Raw genomic sequence first — 26,234 nt, 5'->3', positions numbered from 1 at the left:
CCATTACTTAGTGGGCATAATGTGCCAACAGGTACAATAGCAACATATCAACAGCAGCTGCTTTCTGTATTACGAGTGCTCTGCCAGTTCTCTCAACATCCATGTTACAAGTCATAAATATTATGAAGCACACCTAAGCTTTACACATCTTTATATTTCTTACAGAGTAAGAACATAAATCTTGGTCACTTAAACACAAAGGTCTTGATTTACAAAGTCACTAAGCATTTGTTGGGTATGATGTAACTAAATACACAGAAATTTTTGATGATCTAATAGACCATGAGATGACAGCAGGGCCACTCAGTGTCAAGGTACTGTATCTTTTTCTCTGCATTTCTCGGGGTTCTAGAGAAATGAGCCTGCACCAGTCTACAAAGCAAGATAATATGGTAACTATGTATTCATAATAGTAAGGAAATGTGGCTTAATTAACATGGTAATAACGGTAATGGATATACTATGGTTATATGATAATGACAGTCAAGAAAGCCATATTTTCTTTCCCTTTGCTGTCATGGATGTATTGTATGACACCAGGAACTTCAGCTATCTTCCTATGATCCAGAATTTGGTTCCACATTAACCAATACTGTGTAGTGCAAGATCCAAGCTTTCTGATTCACTCATTCATTCCATCTTGGCCCACTCTGTACAGAGCAAGGAGCAGTGTGCCAGTGTGAGCACTTGTTGGGGCTGGTTGTAAAATGGATGATGAGTGGAAGGATGTGGGTTAACAGCAGTTATATTGGCATACCTGAGAACTGTAATGTGAGGATAGGGATGCACAGACAGGACAAAAACAGTTGGGATTTCTTTAAAATCCTACTCATTTTACAGCTCCAGTGCAGAAAGCTTCAAAATAACTGACTGACTAGGGAGGAAAGAGAGGAGAGCCTGCAGGATATACCGAGGTTTGGGGAACAAGAACGACTTAAGACTGGTTTGGCAGCTAGCAGATCGCTTTTTATGACAACTGTACTCTTTTGGTAAGGCACTGTAAGATCTACCAATGAACACTGATACATACCAGTTATATGTTTACTACTTGTCATTCTCATATATAATTTTTATGCTATACTTTTTACTGTGTTGTACGAAATGAACTCTTTACTAACAGTAGAGCAACAAGCAGACTACCAAGGCTGTCTTGAGAAAATTGTTCCTTCCTTCCATAATCAGTCAGATATTTTGAGGTCCCTTCTCACGCCTAAATCATAAGGTTGGTATTACTGCTTTTAAGATACAATACACCATTGATAGAACAAAACTTTAAAGCCAATTAAATTTTGGCAACCTTCCTACCACTGGCAAAGTCACACTTGTTAACAGTTCCCCTTTGTAGCATGTTTGCAGTGCAATCACTGATTTCTGGAAAGCTTTTTTGGCACTTCAAGATATTTTGAAATATCTAATGAATTTGTTTTTATAGACAATTTTAGACTTTACTCAGAGTAATTCAAAGCATTTTACTTTAAAAATAGTGCTTTTATGCACTCAAATGAGGTATGTATCTACATTTTAATGCAAGGGAAAAATATTCTTTAATTTGTAGAACCAAGTTATACAAATAATAATTTATTTGCATTTTAACTAGTTAACAATTTCAGAAATCATCTTATACAAATCTTTATAAACACTGTCATAGTAGATGTGAGTAAGGAGATATCACTGCTCTACTGAAAAAAAATCAGAACATTCAGAACATCCTGTAGTTAACATAAGTAAAAGCTTTCACGGCTATTTACTTAAAACAAAAATATCTGAATCTTAACAACCCCTTTTTCTTCATTTTGTGTGGAAAAAATGTAATTAGGTTGGCAAAGAAGAAACACAAAATAAAATTAACTAGAAAGGCTTAATTTATAGTGAGATAAACTTTTATGAAGGGCAAAATCATTTTTAGCAAAATGAGCCAACTTTACTATAAAATAAGCCAACTTTACTATAGGCTTGCTAAAAGTTCAAACATCACTGGAGGGCATTTCAAGGAGAGGAAAAAAATAGCAAGCTTTTAATTTGTTTTGGTCCCTTTTCCCACAAATGCTCTGCAATACTGTAGTCCTGTATCATCTAGTCCTGCAAATGGTTCCTTCTCATAGTGGCTATCTTAAAAATACTAAACTACTAATATCAGTTGTATCCATGTTCAGTACATGAGCAGGGATTATATTTCATATTTATATATCAAATTTCATATATTGTCTCTGTCTGCAAAAGCATGTTCTGTAGAAAAGCAATGTAAAAAGCATGGTAAGATAACAGTGGGCATGACTGTAGCGATAGAGTATTCTCAGGTACACTGGCAAAGTAATGTAAGGTTAAATCTACTACACTTTTAGCAACAGGACTCTTGTTTTTGCAGTTGCTCATGATTTGTTTGGAAATGATTGTGCTGTATTTTTGTTATGCTGGTATAAAGTGAAATTCTACTCATAGACATACACAAATAAAACCCTTAGACATGATAAAATTCTAGAAAAAGATGCAGCTGTGCAGGCAAAGCTGCATCTTGTAATGAGAATTACAATTCTGAATGCAGTCACCACAATGAATGGCATCCAACAGATTCTGCTCACTTGTTCCCCTCCCTCCAAAACATTAAATAAATCATTTTTCTAATTCAGTTTAGATTTAGTAAGAATCTGCAGTCAGCTGGAAAAAGGTAAATGACTGAAAAGTCAAGACAGTGAAAACTCAGACAGGAAGGCAAAAACACATTAACAAGCAAAGTTAAAGGTATATGTAATTATGTGTAAAATTCATGTTTTAATGACTTCCAAAGACCTTATTTGGGCTAGTACAGAATTCTGCCAGCATAGCTGCATTGACGGGGAATCACACCTCCTCTCACCCATGCAGTATTTGTGCTCATGATGTTTGTCAGCCTTTTCCACACTGAGGAAGAAAGTAACACCACTCAGTAGCTTCATTCACTTGGTACACTTCAAGTGGTAGGTAGGATGGATGAGATAAGAGAGCTTAAGGGAAATATTGGCACATATGAGTCTCTTGACCTTCAAAAATTTTGCAAAGTGCTAGCATATTGAAGAGTTTCTGATTTTGTGTGTCTCTTTTCATTCCTTAGCTGCAGGAATCTTTTTCTTGTGAAGTCATGTTCTGTCTCAGTGCACAGCTGAAGGGCAGTGAGAGAAAGAAGCAACTGGGTGAAGGTATGAGATCAGCCTGTTGAGTGGTAGCGCTCACACATGCCAGATTAAAGCAACTATATAACCACAGCCTTGTTTCCTGCCCACAAAATTCCTTTATGTTGAGCTGGGTTAATTTAACTATGTATCATCCACTGTCTTATAGGGGCGAGTATACAAAAATATACTATGGTACTGACAGAAGAGCCAAGAATATATATCCAGCCTATTCTTTCTGTGCTAACATATAACCAAGTGAATAGCTGACTTTGTGAAACCTGAGACCTGCTCCTGATAACTACCATCTCCCAGAAGTCTATCAGTGATACTACGTAACGGCTACAAAAAAAGACCTCTGACACAGAACAAGTAACCTAATGACTAATGGCGTTCCCAGCGCTCCTCTGCAGTGTCACCATGCCAAAGTAAGGCAAGTTTCATTCTCAAGGAAGGAAATATTTTGTGTTTTGCTCTCTTTCTTTCACTCAAGAAAGGTGGAGAACTATTTCGTGTTTCGCTCTCTTTCTTTCACTCAAGAGAAGACTCTTCAAGAGAAGAGAACACTGTTTTGTGTTTCACTCTCTTTTACTCAAGAAAAGCAGGGAACTATTTTATTCCCTCGCACCCCAGCCTGGAGTTCTCCCAGGCTGCAGCAGGCCCCGTTGCTCAACACAACCCCAACCGAGGGCGACAGTCCCTCGGGGAGCCCTGCTGTGGGGTTGCCACACGACGAAGCCACCCACGCCCTCCCCGTGGCTGGGCACCAGGCCTCCCCCCTCACGGCCAGGCCGCCATTTTGGGCGGGCGGCCCGCACCCTCCCCTCAGGGGCGAGGCTCCCCCCGCCCCCCACGCTCCCCAATGGGGCTCCCCGGCGGCCGCCCGGCCCCCGCCCCGCCCCTCCCGTCACGGGGCGGGAGGGCGGGGCATGCCCCGTCACCGGGAGGAGGCCGCGCTGCCGATTGGCTGCGCGGCGCCGCGGGGAGGGCGCTGGTTGGCTGCCGCGGCTGCCGCTCGGCGGGCGGGCGGCGGTTGGCCGGTGGTGGCCGGGCGCAGCATGGCCGCGGCCGTGGTGCGCGGTGGAGCGGCGGGCTGGCGGCGCTGGCACGGGCGGGTGATGGGTAAGGACCGGTCTGGATCGGGGCAGGCGTGGGGAACGGGCAGCGGGCTGGCCCCGGGGCGTGAGCGGTGCCCCCGCCTCGGCCCGCTGCCCCGCTGCCTGCTCGTTGGCTTCCGAGCGAGTAACTTTAAGAAATGTCTTACTGTCCTCGTTTAAAGTGATCGGTGAAAATTGGGTTTTCGTTGGAATTTTGAGATTAGGTTTGTATGGCGCAGTTTTATCTCTTCCACCAATGCGCGATCTCCCTCTTACAGGCAGGTTTTGAGATAAGTAATAGCTGAGGTGCAGCAGGTGTGGGTCGTGTGGTACAACATTTAATTACAAGAGACCTGCTCGTGTATTGTGCACCTTTGTTTCACCACAGTTTCAATAACAGTAGCTTCCGACGTATTTTGAACTTTCTGTGCGCGGTGGTCATCAGGTAGCTCTGTAAGAGCTTTGGCGTCCAGCCTCGATCAGTATTGCAGTGGTCGTGCTTAGTCTTGAGAAGGACGCACACTTGGTTTCGTGGTGGTGAGCGCAGCTGCACAAAGCAGCCCAAAGCACTGCACTGACCCTCTAAACTCCAAAATATGGTTTGTCGTTGCCCGAAGACCCGAGGAAGAAGCTGTGACTGAAGGAGACACGGTGGCTCTCTGTAGAAGCTCCACAGAACAGGGTTTTGCCCGTGGTGTGTAAGTGCTGGCTTAGTGGCAGCCGCGCTGAAAGTCCTGTTGACTCCAAGATGCGTTTGTGGGATGAAGGACTCAGCAGTAAGCCTTCTTACCTGCTAAGCTCTTTTTCATCCAGGTTTCCTCATCTCTAATGTCTGTATTAGGTTTTCCACCCTTTGCTTTTATTTTGAGTAGTCTCGAAGATGTATTTTGAGTAGAGATTTCATTGAGCATCGTTCTGAGTGAAACACCATGCTAGTGAAGGAGCTGTGACAGAGCTGTCCAACGTGACAACATGACAGGATGTGTCCAACGTGACAGCTCTGTCAGTGGCCTTTTGTCGCTCACTTACAGGCTACTTGGTGAGTTGCTCTTGGACAACAAACCATGATGGATTGTTTCTTCTGTACTTCTATACCAGACTCTGTTAAAACTTGTATGAGGAAAATAGATGAGGACAGATTTTGGGGAAGCATCTTGGTTACGTATGTTTGTGTGTTGGCAAACTGGAGAGTTGACAGAGACCGTGTTGTCCTGTGATCTGCAGCTGGCAGTCGCTTACAAAGGTGTTTCTTGGGGAGGGTGTATGTGACTTTACTTAAAACAGATTTTTGATGTGTGTGGAGGAATCCTTCCTGGGGACTGCTAGCAGGGATGAATCATAGAATCATTAAGTTTCGAAAAGGCCTCCAAGATCATCTGGTCCAACCATCCCCCTACCACCAATATCACCCACTGAGCCGTGTCCCTAAGCACCACATGCAACCTTACGTCAAACACCCCCAGGGACGGTGAGGGCGTGGTGGTGTTAATGAGGTAACATGGCTGAGAAAGTAAACGAAGATTCATCAGCTGAGGGAGCTGTTTGTCACAGAAGAGAGTACCCTGCTGGAGCATGCAAATGTCCTTGCAGACAGTTTCAGAACCATTCAATTAACAGTTTAATAGTACTTCTGTTGATGCACTAGCTTTGCTTGAATTGTCAAATGATTCCATGCTCTGGTGCAGAGAAATAGTAATTACTAAGCAAGGATTACAACAGAAAGACCTGTTGCTGAAGTCCAGCACATTACTTAATTAAGGGATCAAGTGTATACTTGATGCTCTTTTTAGATGAGAAGTACTTACTACATGCTTTTGTCTTTAGTACATTAACAAACATTTAATGAGGTATAGCTACAGATAAGAAAAATGAGGTAAGAAGACTGACCATTACAAGATAGTGTGTCTGTTTTTCATCAGCAGGCCTTTACAGAGTCAAGAAGAACCAAGTAGGACGTTTTCAGTGTAAAGCTGGCCAAATTTAGTCTTGTAATCTTAAATTATGATTTTGGCAGAGTGCAGTTCTCAAAATCATTGCATAACCTTTAAAAGCCTGTGACCCCCAGGCAATTTAAATTCCATTGGCAAAGGCTTATAGGAGCAGGAAGACCTGATTCTGCCTGTGTGCAGCTGACCTCCCTAACTTCTACGCTTCTCCATCCAGTTCCCTCCAGGATATACTTCAGTAGAGGCTGCATGAGTTTCCACAGAGAACTCTGCACAAAGTACAGAAGCTCTCTCTGAGCCTTTGTTTCAAAGTGGGAAAGAGAAAAGAGTGGTGTTTTCTCCTGTACTTATACCAGAATTTCAGATGCTGAATTAGGCAAGAGCCCTAATTTAGTGGCTCATACTGAAACGTCATCATGACACTGTCCTTGTCAAAATTCTTCATATGCAACTGTACTTTCTCATAAAGCAAAACCAGTAACTTCAGTGTTTGAGCTTCATCTCACCATGGTCATCTGCCCATATTCATGTTAAATCTCTCTTGAGTTAACTCAAGATTCACCAATGCAGAGGGATCAAGAATATTAGCATGACTTGCAGCCTCTCTGATTAGGGCATTCATATGGGACAGGAATTTGTGGGCTCTTATCCCTTGTGCCAGATATATTGATTACATTTGACTCTGGAGCTAGGGATTCCATTGCAGGAGCTAGGCACTTGTGGTGAATGTAGTTCAAGATATATTTGTTACAGCCAAAAAGTAAGTAAAACAGTTGAGATTAGAATTGGAGAATTACTGATCTCTCAGTCCTGTTGTTGGCCAGGTAGGCTCTGCTTTCCCTCAGAGTACAGGCATATTGGACCTTTTCAGGTCCACTGTCTGTGATCCTATCCAGCTACTAGTTCCTTTTTCTTTGAGTACAAAAAGACTTACTCTGCACTGCATGTTATAGTGTCTGGTCACTCTACTATTTGCAGTGAATTCAAGGTACCACTGGAACTGGAATCCTTCCTTAAAGCTGTAAGAATCATTGCTTCATAGTGTAAAATGAAATGTAAGCCTCTGAAACGATCTCCTAAACCTGTAGCTGCCATCGTTCAGGTTAAGAAGAAAGTGACTTTAAGCATCTTTACATAGTAGCTTGAGAAGACTTGTGTGTAAGGTCACTGACAGGCCAGGTATTTTGAGGACAGGATTAAGGACAGGATGCAGTCTGTGCATTTCTCAATTTCCTCTCTTACTTTGGTCAAGAAAAAGCATTCAGAAATTTGTGACCTTGTACTGATTTTCTTTAATAAATTATTTTTAAGGGAAAATTTTTGTGCAATTGCATAGATTAAATCAAGTGTTTGTATTATAGGGTGGCTTTTCAAAGCAAAACATTTTTATCTGTATTGTCTGTAAGCCTCCAGTATGGCGAGAGAGTCGTGAATAGATCCTCCTCATCAGTGGAGCCTTCATAGGCACAGGGCTCTGTGAGCACTAATTCCCTCAATAGAATAATGAAGAATCTCCTGGGAAAAGCCCAAATTCTTTGGAGTCAGTGTAGCTGTAGCTGGTTTTGCAAACAATTAATTTGATGTATAGATTAATTTATTTTGCTGATTCTGTTTCCAGTGAAGGAGAATTAATTGCATAAATTACAAGTTGAATGTGGACTGGGCGTTTTTCCAGCCATGCAATTCCAACAGGTTCCTGTAGATGTTCTGCGGAAAGTAAAATGGACTCAATACCACAGGGACAATCTCTGCCAACGCTTACACAATTAATGGGATTAGTTAAGTACATGTGTCTGTGGGTTTGCAGAATATGAATCCATAGATTATTGAATTATGCACTTGTTTAAAAAACAAGCCTATGCTGTGTATCTCGAACTGTAAGCGGTGCCTAGGTATTCAAACTGGACATCACTTTCTCTGTGAAACTGTGGAGTTTCATCTAATATGAAGATCTGAAGAACCAATCCTTCTTAAATATCCTCTGTCTGGCAAGCCCCCGCTGTCTTAAATAGCCATTGAAATACATGCCAGGATTTAAAACGTAGTTGATTCTAATTTAATTGAAATCAGCTCTGTGAGTTATGTCTGTGAGCTAATCAGTCCTTTGAAAGAGTTTTCCTGCATCTGAATACTTGGGGACCTGGAGGTGTTTTAAAGCTGTTAATCAAGTTATATACTCTTAAGTGGGCAAATTAGTGTTGGACTGGGAGAAGTTAAAAGCAAACTAAGAAGTCAGAAACTGAGTCAGGATTTGGACTATTACTCTAAAAGGTCCCACTTCCTGTGGATTTGAATGTGTTGTAATTAGCACAGAACAGAAAATAGCACGTGACTGATGAACTTTTAAGAAAAGAGGCAATCAACAGAGACAGTCAAAAGGGGAAATAGTAGAACAGGGTGACACAACTGTTAAGACTGATCTGGATGTTGCCTCATATTCCAGCCAATCCACTGCTAACTATTTGGGGATGTTGCGTAATAAAGGCTTTTAAGGAAGACATTATAGTAGAAGAATGAGTTAGTTTCTTGGTTATTTACATTGAGAGGAGCTGCTTTGAGAAGTAATACATGTACTCGTTGGCAATAGGTCTATTGTTGCAGTCCAGTTGCCAGGGGATTTTCACGTCTTGATCATGAGACGTGGTAGACAACCACACAAAGTCATCAAAGCAAAGCAGCCTTATATGACATGGTAGAGAAAAGCAAGGCAGGATGCAGAGAAGGAACGACACAAAGCAGCACGAGCAAAATGCCCTTCTCCGTTCCCAGTATTTCCTGGAAGAAGAAGACAGAATTACATCTGTTGAGGCATGTGGCCAAGTTTTGATGTAGCTGAGATCTTTGTGGACAGTGGAGAGAGAAAAGCTGTATCTCACATGGGATGAAAGCTTTACTGGTAGATAGGATCCACTGGTATTAAGGGGCAAAGAATGAAAGATGCTGAAAACCAGGCCTTGAAGCTCCACAAGAAGCTGGAGGCTTCTGGCTAATAACAGAGCGGTTTAGATCAATGTGAGTGATGTACTGGGGAAGACTGACTCATAGAAACTATGAGAAGGAAAAGACTTCAAGATGATGACTGTGACTGGTGATGGTGTTTTAAGCTCTTTGTTCATATGTTTCCAAGATTTGACATGTAGCACTTCTTAAAAAAGCAACATGTTCTTTTTTTGTGACTTATCTCAGTTTGCACTAAGCATTTTCCCAGGCAGTTTTCTTGTAAATTGTGCTACTTCTCCAGCTATGTAATTGCTGCCGGCATCTGTGGAAACTGTCTCAGACCCAAGTTCTCTCAACGAACCTGATTTATTAAACGTGGCACTTCCAGAATAGTGCTGGAGATGAAAGAGCATGACCATTGCTGGCTAAGAAGGAGCTTAAAGGCAGAAAGACTTTGAAATGATTAATCAAGTGTTATTGGCCTAAGGAGGATTCTTTGCTAAGCATTGAGACCTCTTAGAGCCTAGATCCAGCTTAGGCACTTCTGTGTGCGTGCTTCTCAGCTGCGGTAGCTCTGTAGTTAGCCTTGTTTCTGTGTGCTTAGCTGCCACGTGCCTTCATGTTTATTCTGCATAACTTTTTCCCTTGCTGCAAAAGAGACGTTATCTTGTGTCATCAGCAAAGAAATCTAGGAACCACCAAATGTGCTGACGTTGAATTAGGAGTGTTTGGAGTGATGAGAGTGATTACAATACATGAATGCCTGCCACACTACTTTCTATCCAGCATTTGATATGCCTGCAAAGCTACTGACTAGCCAGCATTTGATACTCACTAACTACTTGTAAAAAGTAACTGACTGAAACTGTAGTGTTTTCCGCCCGGTGTAGGTCGTGCCTTCCAGTTCTGCCTTGTAGCACAGCAAATAGAATACAGCAGCTATCCTTGGAAAGACTTCATTTTGCATTTATACTGTAATCTGTTCAATTTTTCAGTGTTTGCTTTTAACAGCAGCGCAAGTGATTACGTAGCTCAAAGGACTGGGACTGATTTGTTAGGGAGACTCTCAGCATTAGATTTGGGCTTTATGTCTGACTGCAGGATCCGAAGAGACCGGTTATTATCTGTGAGGAGCCGCAGGAAATACAGTAGCAGCCTCAGTCTGTTTCTAGAGAGCAGGTGCTATGTCCTAGGGCTGTATCCAAAGTTGCAAATAAGGAGTCTACAAAATATACATATATTAAAATTGATTGTGATTGTGCAGGTTAGGATTTAGATGCTAACAAAACATAGACGAGCCTGTTTGTTTTAAGTCTGTGTTGGAGCTTCTGTGAGACTGAAACTCAGACATTAGCTTTCAGGGATGTCGCTGAAGTTTGATTACTGCTACAATTTTTGAAACAGCCACACTGTCGTAATTAAAATAATTTTCTTTGACATGTAGAAAAATCATTCCGGGATGGTATTTGTTGCATAATGTAAGCTTTACAGTTTAAATTATGTGGAATAGGATTCACATTTCTGCCCTTTTAAAGTGTAAATATTTAAGTTGTGTAAATCAGTGCAAACTGATTACATCCTAGCTTTTATTGCATTATTATTACTCTTTACTCTAAAATATGAAAATATTGATATTTATTGTTTTGAAATCAGTGTGTTCTAGGGCAATGGCTTCCAAAACCCCTGTTGGATTCATTGGGCTGGGTAACATGGGAAATCCGATGGCAAAAAACCTGGTAAAACATGGATATCCAGTTATTGCGTATGATGTGTTCCCAGAAGCTTGCAAAGAATTTCAAGACTTGGGTGCTCAGGTATAGTATAAACTATATATACTATATATAAACTTCCTTTATGCCAACAATAACTGTATGTATTCAATGGTGCTTGCATGTGATATTTTTAAAATAATCTGGTTTTTTGTTTGGTTGGTTTTGGTGTAGATCTCATTCAAAACTAAACCGCTTAGTGAATACAGTCAGAATCTCTTCAGATTTTACTTGGAAAAAAGACATGATTCCACCCTAAGTTATTTTCATGCTGCTAACCAGAATTGCTACCTTGTTGAACTTCTCTAGTTGCCTTTTTTTTTTTTTTTTCCTTTTATGAGAGTAGGTTGATGGCCTGTTCTTTCACCTTCTTTCTGCTCCTTCCTCCTCCCACAGGTCTAGATGGCCAGTGGGTTGCTTTTCATCTGGTTCCTACTTTGACCTTTTCAGGTTAGACGACCCTAGTTAAAAATTCCTGCTGGCATAGCTGTAAGGGTTATAGGGACATATGAGCTTTCCTGCTGCTTCAAGGTGCAGTCCTCAGGGGCTGGGGAAAAATCTAATTATTTAAGTGCTTATTCTCTAGGAGGCGAGGAAGGTTATGGTGAGAGAAGAGGAAGGAATGAAAAGGAAAAAGGAGGGAAGGAAATTGATCACATTAAGGAGGTTTATCTTCCTGCCATATACCCTGTGAAATCTTGGCCCTGTTCCAGTCAGTGCTATTGCTTTTGTTGATCTGTTAATACACCCAGCAACCCATTCAGTTTCTCACATGGTTGGGGCAGTCTTTTCTGTGTATGTTTGTGTATTTTTGACATACTTCAAAGCTATAGTAGTGTAGATAGTGTGGCTGAATGGATAGGTACATAAAACACTGAAACAAAGAACATGCTTGAGGAAGGAGAAACCAATGCGAAAATAATAGTGAAAGAAATTTTCTAGCAGGGCAAGGAACTTTGAGGTAGACCTAGATAAAGGAACTGTATGCCTTGAAAGTCTAAACTGTTGGAGCTAATTACAATTATTTTAAATAATAACATCAAGATTTCTGAAAAGTAAAATGATAAAGTGCACCTGTTGATAATTAATTGCAGTTACCCTTAAATAATTACAGAATCTTGGCTTTATGTGGGAAAGTAGGCTTTTCAGCTTGTTTTCCTAGCTACTGTTTTCATTTCCGTAAAGTAGCTGAGACCCTTGGGCATGAACCAGATACATGTTGAGTAAGAGGCCATGCAAATGGAATGGTTTGAACAATTGGCTGTATTTTAATTCACTTTCTGCAGTGGGCTCTCTTTGCTGTGGCTGCCCCCTTGGATGACTTATTGCCGGAGTAGTAGAATCCTTAGCATCCACTGCAAGACTTCATGTATGATATCAAAGGTGAACTATAATGTTTTTGAAAATAAAGCCCAAAGTATGTTTTAAGATCGTAAATCACTAACAGAATACGTGGGTAGGCTTAAATACAAATAAAACACACTTTAAGAAAATATTTGAACATAACTCCCTCTTTTTGATCTACAGGTGTAAATCCTACACCAGTGTTTTTTTCAGGACTTAGAAACTTGTGGGTCCAGAGGGCCTTGTAGAAACTGATGTAGAAGGAACATAGGGCTCCAAGGGCTGCTTTTTCTTTGGTGTGGCTTGTAGGGTGAAACTGTCAGGAGTGTTATGGAGGTGAAAAGATGTCCCCCAAGAGACAGTAAATGTCAAATATCCATTGTTTAAAGTCAGTGCTATTGCTAAGGTATATGGAGAATGAGGGATACATATTCTGTGACTCCACTTCACTATTCTCCAAAGTAAGAATGGGGAGGTGTGTCAGGAGGCAGCCACCTGCCTGCCAGTGGTGTCTAGTAAGGGGGAAACTGGCTGAGCAAGAGCTATTCACCTCTCCATCAGCTGGAGAGAAACTTGGACAAAGTTGCAAGGTGACAAACAAGGGAGAACACCCAGTAGTTCTGTAAGCTGCCTGTGCCCTCATTCTCTACTGTGTCTTTTGTCCTCTTCAGAGTTAACATTTTCTTTCTCACACAGTGAAGTGCATATATATCACAGTTACTTTGCTTCAGTTTACATATCTTCAAATTATATCTCAAATTTGGAAATGCTCCTGAAATCATCTGTTGAGTAAAGCAGCAAAAAGTGGAGCTTTCTTCCGTGTATTTAGTGAGAATGGCATTTCAGGCAAGTAGATCTGTTAATTGGCTTACAGTAAATGTAAAGAAAAATATAGGAAAGCATTTTAGAAGAAACATAAGCACATATGCATGTTGGAGGGCACAAGCTGATGACCAGTATGAAGAAAAGTTTCCCCTATCCAGATGCATACTGCAAAAATTTGCTTGAACTGACCAGTATCAGAACATGTATGGAACTTGGTGGGCTGCCAGTCTTAGCCGGTATGGTATATGTTAGTAATCAGCAACTAGTATTTGGTACGTTTTTTAGTTACACGCGTATTCTTAGTAACTTCAAATGCTTACTGCTTCTTAATAGCATTCAAAACATTCAAGTTCAATGGTCATTCTGACACAGGAAGTTCCAAATAAAAGGAGTTAATTTAAGAACCAGCTAAGTTGGTTTCCTCTGGGATTATTAATCGTATTTGTTACAGTATCAGAAAGCCAAGAATGACAATTCCCATTTTAATTACCACTTTTTTTGCTACCTACTTCAGGGTAGCAAAATGTTTTTCCTTTGTATGGTTGTGGAAGTAACTGTCACAGTTAGTGTGCATTCCTAATCTCATTTTCTTCATTTAAAAGACATTTTAGTAGTTTGAAAGACATGGATGGAAGAAATGAATTTCTGTATAGATGACTGCTGTACTGTCTTCTATATGTATTGCTTAAGCTTTGTTTCAAACTGTAAGACAATAAAACAGTTGTGTCCTATGTACATAGCCAAGTGGAAACATGAGGCTGATGTAGTTTTAAAGTTGCATGCCCAATATAGCATGTTTTTCAATTTCTTGTTGAAATGGACTACAGAGTCTTCACCTGATAACTTGCAAACCTTTGAGAACACTGGAGATAGTATTTTCAGATAAAGAAGGTGTATATAAATCCAGGTTCTAATTACACAATTCCTCTCTACTCCTCTAATAATAATCATTGGGACTGAACTGAGGCAGAGATACTCTGAACTAAAGACAAAGGTGTCATACTCCTACATAAAGAGCTAGGCTCTCCGGTCTCCAGGGCAGCAAGTCATAAAATGAACTAATCAGGTATAGATGTTTTTCTGCTTGTAATTGCCTCATTTATTCTTCCTAATGTTTGTTCTTTGGACTAGGATATGTTTCCTTTTTGTATCTGTGTGTTATACCAGATGTTTTAATGTAATATTAACTTACACTTAAAAAAAAAAAAAAAAAAAAAAGCCCTACATGTTAAGTACCATCTAAGACAGTTTCTTTCTTTTCTGAGAGCTCTTTTCAGTGAATATATAGTCTTCTCTTCTTTTACTTATTTTACAATAAATAGTAATCAGGAAGTTTATTTTGCTGTGTTCCAGAAGTCCTTTAAGATGTTGCTCATCATTTCTTCCAAATGTGTGTATTCCATGCTCTCTTAGATGCTGAGAATATATAAGAACATTGTTTATTAGAATATAATATATTAATATAATTGCCTTGAGTATCAAAGCTAACACAAAATGATAACAAATACCTGTACTTAGAAACAGATAGGGTGTGGTGAAACGAGATCATTGATTTGTTCATTTGTCTACCTTATAGAAAGGAATCAAATTTTCAAGTAGCTTTTAAACTGTAATTTCCTTAGCCTTAATGCCACATGATATGGAGATTGTGATTTATCCATACTGAATAAGTGCATATGAAATTGTATTTAAGACATTCCTTAAAATTTAGAGACTCAAGGCACATAATATATCTAGTAGAATAGATCATTGTAACATTAAGGTTATTCTTTATCATCCAGCAACAGCATGGTACTACAGACCTTATCCACAAACAAAATCTACTTTCTGCTCACAGAATGATAGAATGGTTTGGGTTGGAAGGGCCCTTAAAAATCACCTAGTTCCAATGCCCCTGCCATGGGCAGGGACACCTTCCACTAGGCCGGGTTGCTCAAAGCCCCATCCAACTTGGCCTTAAAACACTTCCAGGGATTTTCCAGTGCCTCCCCACCCTCATAGTAAAGAATTTCTTCCAAATATCTAATCTACATCTACCCTCTGTTAGTTTAAAGCCATTACCCCTTGTCTTATTCCTACACCCCCGGACAAAGAGTCCCTCCCCAGCTTTCCTGTAGCCCCCTTTAGGTACTGGAAGGCCACTGTAAGGTCTCCCCAGAGCTTTCTCTTCTTCAGGCTGAACAACCCTAACTCCCTCAGCCTGTCTTCATAGGAGAGGTGCTCCAGCCCCTTGATCATCCCTGTGGCCCTCCTCTGGACTCACTCTTACAGGTCCATGTCCTTCTTGTGCTGGGGGCCCCAGAGCTGAATGCAGTGCTCCAGGTGGGGTCTCACGAGAGCAGAGCAGAGGGGGAGAATCTTAATTCTTCATCTTGCTCATTTTAATTCCTGCTTGGAACTGAATTCCTTTCAGTAGAATATCTAAATTAATAAAATCATATTTAAACCTCTTGCGCTGATGATAAGAGAATAAGCTGTAGTGTTTTGGGTTTTTTTGCTCTTTTCCCTCAGCTATGAATATATTAACAATGCATTTTAAAAAAATAAATTATTTAAAACTATTGTTAGACAAAAATCTTACTGGCGTGTGCGTTCTTGGAGTTAATTGGCAAAATCTTGGAGTTAATTGGCAAAATTCACTACTTAGCTGTCAGTAATTCACTTGTTGTGTACATACCTTAAATACCATACCTTTGAGAGTGAAGTGGGGTAGGTATGATACTTTTAAAGTTAAGTATGTTTATGTAGCAACAAATAGCTGCAAATATATTTTGAAACTTGTTTAGACATTTTGGTGAAGGATGCTTGAGCTGATCATTTTCTTCTTCAAAAATGTCAATCAAGATATCGTGAGAAACATCAATTAGTTTATCTGACTTTTAATGTACCTACAAGCATCACCTTAAAAGTCTTTTTTTCTTTTTTCCTCAGTCTTTTTGTCTTCCAACACTGTATGTAAAACAAGAAAAAAAAAGTGAGATCATATTTAGTGTTTTTCCTCCTTAGAAACATTATAGAGCAGTATTTTGTACAGAGGCATGGTTTATTAGTGAGTTGAAGATTCATAAATAGGTTGCAGACATCTCCACTTATGATGTTCTGGAGGAACTTCCATAACAGGACATCCTTTTTTTTTTTTTTTCCTTTTTTTGGTACTGGATCCAATTAATCGACATTTCCATTATGAGGGCAAAGTTTGTCTTGCATTCTAGTTTTTTACCTAACTTAATTGTGCCTTATGACCTGCAGATGCTTAAAACAAACTCAGCCGATGTTTGACATCTCTTTCTCAAGAAGTGGAAGCTTACTTCCTTTCTGTTTCTTTTTTTTTTTCTTTTAAAGGTAACGGATTCCCCAGCAGATGTAGCAGAAAAAGCAGACAGAATTATTACCATGCTGCCTTCTAGTCCCAATGCAATAGAAGTTTACACAGGAGCAAATGGAATTCTGAAGTAAGGATTTGCTGTAGTCTGGAGAATTCCCTCTTGTACTCAAGCCCGTATTGCACTGCTTGTCAAATGATCGTTATTGCTGTAACTCTTGCTGTGCCTTCAGGGCACTTAACTTGATGCTCTCCTCTATTTTCTTGTTGTTGATATTTCTAATTACATGAGTTCTCTTAACCTGTGCTTGCTTTTGAATGGCTTGTGGCTAAAGTCAAATTTTATTTCCAGTAGAATAGTAATTTATGTGAATTTGAGACAACCCAACCGACATATCTAACTTCTCAGTTGCATGTGTCTTTTACCATTAAGGTAATGTACTATAGCAAGTGCAAGTGGAATATTTGCTGGCGACAATTACTTGCTCGAATGCTTTTTTCTTTGACATGAAATCCTATAAATGAAATGTTCTGAAGAGCTGCCGTTGTGTCTCATAGTATTAAAGTGCTGACATAGAATAGCTGACAAGACTTTATTGATTTCTACTCCTGTTGTCCATTATCTTGGCAGACTCCTTACTGTTGATAAAGGAATTCTAGGATTTGTAGGCAAAAATGGACTATTGAGCAGTAAGAGCCAGGGATTTATGTAGTGTTATATTCCACTTGAAACCAAATCATCATATTGGATAAACTATAGGAATGTCTTCATCTATTCATACTTAAGAATGAAGATCACCATTACAGTTGACTCCTTATTTTATTAGAGATAATAGGCTTTTCTTTTTTGAGTATAGAAGGTGACTTAATCAGCTTCCCATTTTGGCTTATTGGAAAATACTTTTATACACAGAGGTATTTTTAATAGTAATACGTTCTAAATGGCTTGAGGTTCAGTGGTTTCAGGCCTTCAAAATGGATCGTGTACTGAAGCAGTAGACTGTTGGTTTGCTTCAAGATTCAGTGTCTTGCATTTTACCATAAGGCTTCTGAATACCTGAAAGGGCAGACATGCTCCCCATTCCCCAGACGAAATAAGTCTGTTTCAGAGATGATTTATCTTCAGATTACTGTTTTTATACCTGATTGGTTTGACCAGGGAAAAAAATGTAAAAGCAATTTGTCCAAAACCTCAGTTTTGCTTTGGCATGTTTCTAATTCAGGTCGGCTTTAGTCTTTAGATTTGGTGAGAAAACTGTTTCATTTTGGTTTGTTCTTCCCTGTTTATTAACAAGAAAATATCTGAAAAGTTTGTTTAATCTGAAACAATGGTTTTATTAGCTTTTGTGAAGGGATTCCCACTGAGCCTAAAATCCATTATTTGCAGAATTCTAATAGTGGAAATACTCAGAGTTTTTGGACTTTCCAAATAAATTAATAGTATTTTAAAAGCTCTTCTGGCCACAAGTGCGTTGCTCTTTAGCAGGATGACTGAGGCTACTCAATACCTGTGAGGATCTTGCAGGATCTTACTGCTATCTAGCTTGGTAATGTAGGTGAAGAAACATACAGATGACAAAAATATAGTAGATCATCTAAAACTGGTAAAATTGTAGTTATTGATTGTAGGCTATATTAAGGTGCAGTGATTAGAAAATGAAATAGAGGAGAGGGATTTTTCTTTTTTCCTTCCAACACAGGAAACAATAGCTACTTTCTTCCCTTACTGTCCATCATCTAATTCCTCACAAAGCAGGACTGAGCAGATCTAAGTCTGTAGCTTATGCCCTTCAGGAAGAAGGGTAATTGGATCAGTCCCACAAAGCTAGACAAACAGCTGTGGGAGAATTGTACCCAGGATGGCAATGCTTTGAAGACTGATTGGCAGTACTTACTGGTGTAATACAGGCAGTTAATCTTCTGAGTACCTAGCTGAGGAGAACAGAAGATACAGTAAGCAGTCTTGCTGCTGCAGTTTCTCAGCCTCCATATTCAAGAGAAGGAAGTGTCTTTTGACAGTAGTGGTTAATTGTTGCTCCGAGTGATGTGTTCAATGATAACTGGTGAGATCTCATTCATTTTCTGAAGCTTTTTGAGCTTTACTGAAGAAAACATTGACATTAAGGGTTAACGTAGTCATCCTGCTGGGTGACCGGGGAGTCTGTGCCACTGCACATTGTGCTGAACGTAAGAGGAGATGATGTAGTGCTGTATCTGCTAAGCTGGTTTTTGTTTGCGTGTGTTCAAATTAACTGCAGCAGCTCATCTATCCTGTGAAAAAGGACTCTGTGTATGTGGCACTGCTTTAATCTGGAGCTGTAGTGGGGTTCACAGCCATATGTGTGTATTGAGAGACTATTTCCAGCAATCCAGCTAATTCAATTCAGTGAACCTCACTACTCCCAACAGCACGCGAGGTGCAGGGAGGCTCTTTGTCTAATGTAACACGTAGCTTTAAATTACTCACCTTTTTATGACTGAAAAATTATGCAGTTTGATTTCATAGTGCTTGTGGGTCCAGTGGACATTAAATCACAGTGCAATTGAATGGAAAGATGGCTAAAAATATAATCAACGTTTTTGTTGTGTAGGCATTTTTAAAATTTAATTTAATTGCATTTTTTAATCACATACACAACTTCTCATGTTCTGCCATTTGGGATACAATTCTTCTGCCTAAATTTACTTGCTGTCAGTGTGGAAACTTTGCGCCATTCTTTGCTTTTAAGTCTGTAATGGTCTTTTGTGGTTTTAGTTACTATCTTTATATAGAACAAATTGTAACAATAATTAAAAGAATACAAACAGGCTATTCTAATAAGATGCTTAATATACTGTACATAGAAAGAAAACTGTTAAGCTATATATGAAATTTTAAGCTATATCAGTGTTTAGTTCCATTGCTTAGAATGCATCTTCGGTCTGATCTGTATATGATGTATTGTTCAAGCTTATCTGATGGCAGATTTTCCTAGTGTATTCCTTTCATGTAATTTCTTTTACAATAGTATTTAGGAAAAAATATTTTTGTGTATGTGCCTGTATGTTGTTGTGTGTTCAGGTTTTATTGCGTTTTGAGTCATTCAAAACACTGTAATATACATACTCAGGAGTATACACACTGAGCAGATCTTGCTCAGACGAGTTTAAAACATTACGATTAATTATTAGTGTACCAAATAATATTTGTGTGGTTGTCATGCTGAGGAAAGTCATTGCCGTGGTAATTGTTGCAGATACCTAGTGCAACAGATATTTAATAATAATAAATCTTTATTTTAGGAAAGTGAAGAAAGGCTCATTATTAATAGATTCCAGTACTATAGACCCTGCAGTTTCAAAAGAATTAGCTAAAGCAGTTGAAAAAATGGGAGCTGTTTTCATGGATGCTCCGGTTTCTGGAGGTAAGTCTTCATTAACAGTTTACCTCATGTCGGACAGCTTGTCTTCTTGTTAGCAATCTTAGCCGCCACTCCGTGCCCTTACTGGTACAGTTGGTTTTCTTTGCTAGATGTATGGTATTCTTTTTTGTTCCATTACATTAAAGAAAGGGCTGCCTCTTTCCTCTGTGACATGTACATGTTTGCCTCTGTATAAAGAATTTAATGCTTTCTATGAAGCACAATGCTGTTTGTCATCTCTCACCTGAAGGCAGTGCTGTTGCAGTAAGGGAGCTCAGGCTAGTAAACCTGATCTTTCAGTGTACTGTATTTTTTATTCTTTGATGCAGTTGTATTACTGTCTTTTTAGGAGCAGATGAGGAACATTGGTGTTTAAGAAGTTGCATGTTACTTTAGGAATATTTTTAGGCTTACAAATAAGCTTTTGTGATAGACCTGGATAAACTGATCTTTCACATGGTATGGTGTAGTGGTTCTTTTAATTTAGCTTCCTTCAGAATGTTATATTATGATGTGGATGGTCAACATCTCTTCAGTCTCCATCTGTTTATTTCTGCTAGGGGAAGACTATTTAGCTTCCTCTGGTGTTATAACAGTTGAATTGTGTGTGTGTGTGTGAGAGAGATTTTTGTACTCTTGAAGTTGGAGGTTGCTAATTACTGATCTCTGAGTATTGCATCTGTTGTAAGAAATATTTTAGAGCAGGGAAGTCTTTCATTTTGTGGATAGAGGAGAGTAGAAGCATAAAATTAAGGTTTTGAAAACAGAACCGTAGCTAATTGTTATTATCGTTGAATTGTTATCTAAAACCTCTAGAATTAGAAGATGAGGAAAACCCATTTTTTGTGGGAAAATCTTATGGGTTTCTGTTGTTTTGGTTTGGTTTGTTTGTTTGTTTGTTTTTACAATCCACTGTAAAAATTAATCTAAGTGGCATTGTGAGTCCTCTTTATTTTACTGTTTTAATTGAGGTAATTCAGATAGCTATACCTGAAAGAGAATAAAAATGCAACGGGTATGAGAAAATTTGGTCTTACAAAGTTTATCAAAGGTATGATGCACAAGCTAGAAAGAATACAGAGCCTGTATTTCACATCATGAAGATGAGTGTGGGTGAGGATCAAAACCTAACCATCTTTTTAATTTTCAAGTGAAAACTTAGCTATGATTTGGCAACACAATAGAAGCCAAAGTGTTCACCCCAATTCTAATGTGAACAGAAAGTAGGAAGAGCCACAGCATATTCAAGGCTATAATGGGAAGACAGGATTCTTGCTTCCAGCCAAAATATTAGTCCTAGTTTTATAAAGTTAGATAACTTGTCAGCATGGGAATAAAAACCACAGAAAAAAATATGTTATGGGTGGAGTATATATCTATCTGATCCTTTTCTGAACATTGCACAGCCTTATACTTACTAGTTTGGCAATTCTGACATTTTTATGTGGTTCTTTTCAATCCCTTTCCCCCAAATATGTTGTTTACCTGAGGGTAAACATATTTATCTTTTGGAAACACCTGTATTTTTTTTTCCTATATTTTTTGCTTTAAGGCTGATTATGCTATAACTACAAAGAAAGAAAGAAAAGTTTGATTCCAAAACAACCCTAGCAGGTTTTTGGGTTTTGTTTCTTGAGAAAATGTTAATGCTGCGACTGGGTTAATGTGATAAAATACAGTTGACTAATCTGAATACAGATGGCTGTTTTGGTGTTTAGTGGTTTGTCTGAATACAAATTATTTGGTGTTTATTGTGAGTTACAGATTGAGTAATATTATGAAGGAGGGGGAAAGAATTGATGTTTATCTTTCTAGTATATAATATGCTTGTGAATGCCAAGTAGCACTCTGTACAAATCGTATTTAAAGCGGGCAGTTGCTAGACAAATGGAGAAGTTAAGTACGTTAGAAAAACGTTAATGTTATGCTTTGGGTTTTGTGTCTTTTAGGGCCCTACACATCATGTCTTTGGGGTATTTTTGTATGTCCTGACTGCATTGTTGGCCATTAGACAAAGCGCTAAATGGAGAAGTATGCTCAGCTCTCTAGAAATTGGCAGGCATCATTGTGTTGCTGTGACATGCAACAGACTTGGCAGGAGTGTCAGTGAGGGAGTTTGTGGGATAGAATGAGGAGGAAGAGGAATCAGCAAGCCTGAACTGTCATCTTTAGACCTATGTGTTTACTAGCTGTTATTGGCAGATGATTCCACTGGTGGGTTTGGGTGTTTTGGGTATGCCTAATGGACATTAATATTCATCTGCACTGAAAATAAATCATTTCACAAACTAAATAATATTTTGAAAGGTGCTTGGTTTATAAAACTCATGGAGAAATACTGGTAATTTTATTCCTGTTCTGACATTGCAAATAAAGTATTTTAATGTCTAGAGTTAGTGCCGGATTACAGTGGCTTGTTTGCAGCCTTACTTCTGAAAGATTATTTCCCTTAATCTTTTTCAGATAGGCCTATGCTGCCCATGTAGTAGTGCTGTGCTCTTTGTATGATTGGCCTACAGCATTTACGTGCAGCTTATAGTCAAGACCCATTAAATGGAAGATAATACACCACATTACTGTAGTGTTATTTTGTATTAACTAACTTTGGAAAATACTTCTCATCCCAGTAGTAGCACGCAGATTATGCTGCTAATGCTGTTTAGAGATAGCAGTCACTTAATCCTGGGATTAGGATCTCTTGCAGGTCCCCATGAGAAAGTTGTGCCACAGTTCCCAATGCTGCCCTTTGTGAGCTCTTTGTGAGCATAGGCAAATGAAGAAAAATCTTCACAATCCATGTTTATTTAATATATATTTTTTTAACCTAGAGGAGTAAATTTATCTTCTTACAAAGATTGGATTCTGCATCTTCGTACACGTAAAAGGCTTTTAAAGCACAGATCATCACAGAAGCATATTTAAAACTGACTTCAGTTGCTGTTGAAAGGGGTGCGGGCTGAGCATGAGATCTAAATTTAAGAATTGGGTCAAGTGAGTCTTCCCATTGATTTCAATGGAAGTATGATTTTTACCTTGCAGTTCAGAGCAAATTTTACTGGTGGTTTCACTGATGCTGCTGTAACATCTATCGTTGTTGAATTCAGTACACAAAATATGCATTGTCTAAAGTACGGTGGACAAAATGTTGTTGGTTGTTTTGTTTTTAATTTAATTTCTGATGAGATGGTTTCTTCATTGTAAACACTGTTAGTGTTCAGATAATATCTCTGCAACTTTTTTCCACTTCCATAACTCTGAAATTAATTTGGGCTCCTGCTCTGCTCAAAACATGTTGTACTGCATTTTGCTGGAACCTCGCAAAAAGAGGTGCCAGCTTGATTACCTTTTATGTTTTTGGAGTTACAGGTAAAGTTTTCAATTCTGTTGTAGGTATGGTTCTCTGGATCTGATAATGAAGTTTAGGTAGATCTTTCCCCTCGTTGTCTACTTTAGCTGAGATAGTAGCCAATAAGTCAACCTGCTAATTGTTAATAGCTGTCAGAGAGAGCTGCAGTCATGCTAAAACAGTAATAAACACTAGAACAACACATTTTTTTAGCAACTGTGGGATGGAGTAGATTAGAAAAAGTTGGAATTTCTATTCCAGCTGTCGTTTCAAACTGTTTCATCTTACAGTAGTACTTCCATAAACTCCAGTTAACCATTAAGTGGTGGAAGGAATATTACCAATAACAGTTACAAAATGAGACTTCTGCTCTCTGGTAATGGAGACCTTGAAGCATGAACTACAGACTTAATCCTTGTGTGGCCAAATCTGTCCTTAATATGGAGCAAAGAAAAACAATATTTAGCAATTTTAGCAATACTGTGGAGATCTTTTCTTTGATTTCATTATAATAGCACTATATTTCATGGCTCTTCTCCTCTCCTTAAATGAGAACACCTCAAAACTGGAGGAATGAATGTATTCAATGCAATGACTGGGCTGATGGAAGAGATTAAATAGGCCAACTTGAAAAATTGGTGAATGTTTCTCTTACTCAGGCACGGAAGGTTTAATGCTTTTCCAAAAGAAGTAGAGGAGAAGGCCTTACACTGAATACTGGAGAGTGGAGAAGGCTCCACTTAGGAGTATGTCTATGCACACTAATGCTTTCAAAGATGAATGAAAGATGTTTTAAGATAAGACTAATGAAAAATAGTAATGAGTGGTTCACACATTGCAGCTCTTAGATTGTATGTTATATTCTAATAAAGCATTATCATCATCAATATATTTGTGTATTGAACAAAGCTGGTTTAATAGACCTCTCATTTGTTGGAGAACCTCAGTAGAGCTACTTTTTCTTGGCTTTCCTAGGTTGTATCTGTTTTGTTTCCATAGCTTTGTGCATTTTTAGAGAAATGCAATCTTATTACTTCTGTTTACATTTTAGCTGAATGCATCAGATCTTACTACTTTTTCGCAGAGCTTTTTGATTTAGGGACAGTAGTAAAATTTTCAGTGTGCAACTTTAATATTAAAGGTAGTATGAAAAATGTTATTGAGTTATTCTGAAACTTAAATGAGGTAAAACTAATGCAGGAAGTAACATAACAAAGAGAAGGATCAGGTGTACTGTCATGTAAGGAGGCTAAAATGAGGACAAAGAAATACTTTGAAATCTGAGATGCTTTAAAAGCTTATGATTCCTAATAAATTTTAAAAAACTTGAAACTATTTAACAATTCTTACGTTCGTCAAAATAAAGCCTGTTTAATAGGCCTCTGTTTTCTTGGAGAGAAGATAGAAGACAATGGAGATCTTGAAAATATACGCATTGTCAAAATGCATATTATGACACTGGGGAGAGAAGAAGTATAAACCCTGTGCAGAAGTCACAGCAGCTGCCATTGCAGAAGGATGAGGTAGTACATTTACTGCTGTGCTGACTTTGTGAGGGTATTTTTCTTCTGTGAGTCTGTTATGCATTTTTTTTTTTTTTTTTTTTTTACTTTTATGGAGCATGCAGAAGATAGTACATGGCTAACCAAGAACAAACAGATTTGTTGAGAGTATCATCTGAAAATGTTCACTGGGGTGGAGACAATCATTCCTACAATGACTAAAAGGGTGGAATGAGTGATTTTATTGAAGTGTAGTGTATATTTTGGCTATAAAACCGTGTGTAGTCTGGCCAACTAGTGACCAATGTGTAGGGAAACATATCTGTCTCCATTTATTCGAAGGTGTAAAGATGAGTTATTCAGGCTGGCCCAATGGGATATAACCAGGAATAATAGGCTGGAAATTATTAAGGAAAGAAAAATGCATGCTGTGTCTACCAGGAAAAACTTCCTAACAACATTCTTCATACACTATGGAATATTTTTCCAAAGGGGCTGGTTGAAGCCAAGTATCTTGACATGCTTTAAACTGTACTGGGCAAAGTGCTAGGAACTATTCTGTAGGGAAAAATCTTTAACTGGCAGAAAGATGGCTACATGATCTAATAGGTCTTTTCCATCTCTAATGTCTACAATTCTGTTGTGTTCTCACACATGGTGTTCAAAAACAGTTAAAGGAAAGCTGTCCAGATGGAAGTTGAAAATCCCTGTGGCACTCTTTGAAAAAGAGCAAGGGATAATTGTGGAATTATGGCCAACATTCCTTTTCTCAATAAAACTGTTTCTAATATCCATGGCTGCATGCGAGCTGTTACTGAATTCCTAATAGCTGTTCTATTTACTTGTGGTTACTTTAATGCTCATCCCATCGAGCTTTCTGAGATATACAGCGTAAGAGAGATCTTCAGATTTCAGCCAGTCATAAATCCTAGGGAATAAAAACTAATTATTTTCATTTTTAAAATTTTGATTGCTTCTTCTAGAGAACTTTTAAAGTTAAGGAGATGCAGGTGTTGTTTGGAAATGTTTCTGGAATGCAGTGATAGCTTTGAAGCTTTCTACAAGATTTGTTTTGTTTTTAAATGTTCATAAGTTTTTCTTTTTCTTTTTTTTTTTTTTTCTCATTTAAGAGACTTTTATTCAAAGAGTATTTTTCATCTAGTCAAAGAACCTAGCATGACTCTCATGCTTGGGATGGTGGGGATGATCAGTACCAGACCTTAATAATGCCCTGACTCCTCCTGAATCATTCTGTACGACGCTAAATGTGGATGGCACACTTCGACACTGAACCCAGCACCACAGCACACCAGGGCAAGATACACAAACTGGAATAGGTAGCACAGAGCAGAACCGTAAGTATGCTGTGCCTTCACAACAGCCATCACCGTGAGGACGACCCTAACTAGCTGCAAGCACTGGAGGTGCCACTGGAGAAAATGCAGCTTATTCTGAATCTTAATGCAAAGTCATTGTACTTGCACCAATTAATTGCTGCCTTCAGCAGACTTTTTCAGTCTGCAGATGCACATTCCTGTTGTTTAAACAAACAAATAAAAAGCAGAGCAGGTCTTACACTAGACACATGAGAAGAAC

At 38.8% G+C, this 26,234-nt stretch overlaps 1 protein-coding gene across 1 annotated transcript in view; it reads left to right on the top strand.

Moving 5' to 3' along the window:
- Nucleotides 1–4,134: 4,134 nt before the first annotated feature.
- HIBADH (3-hydroxyisobutyrate dehydrogenase) overlaps nt 4,135–26,234 on the top strand; it is an 84,495-nt gene continuing 62,395 nt past the window's right edge. Inside the window, exons 1-4 of the mRNA XM_035556407.2 lie at nt 4,135–4,268; nt 10,783–10,943; nt 16,410–16,519; nt 19,672–19,793. Of these exons, the coding sequence (XP_035412300.1) occupies nt 4,205–4,268; nt 10,783–10,943; nt 16,410–16,519; nt 19,672–19,793 (457 nt within the window). The 5' untranslated portion in view covers nt 4,135–4,204. The remainder of the gene's footprint in view (nt 4,269–10,782; nt 10,944–16,409; nt 16,520–19,671; nt 19,794–26,234) is intronic.

The sequence above is a fragment of the Cygnus atratus genome, chromosome 2 (genome assembly GCF_013377495.2).
Source record: "Cygnus atratus isolate AKBS03 ecotype Queensland, Australia chromosome 2, CAtr_DNAZoo_HiC_assembly, whole genome shotgun sequence".
NCBI lineage: Eukaryota > Metazoa > Chordata > Aves > Anseriformes > Anatidae > Cygnus > Cygnus atratus.
This window is presented reverse-complemented; position numbering and strand designations above follow the sequence as displayed.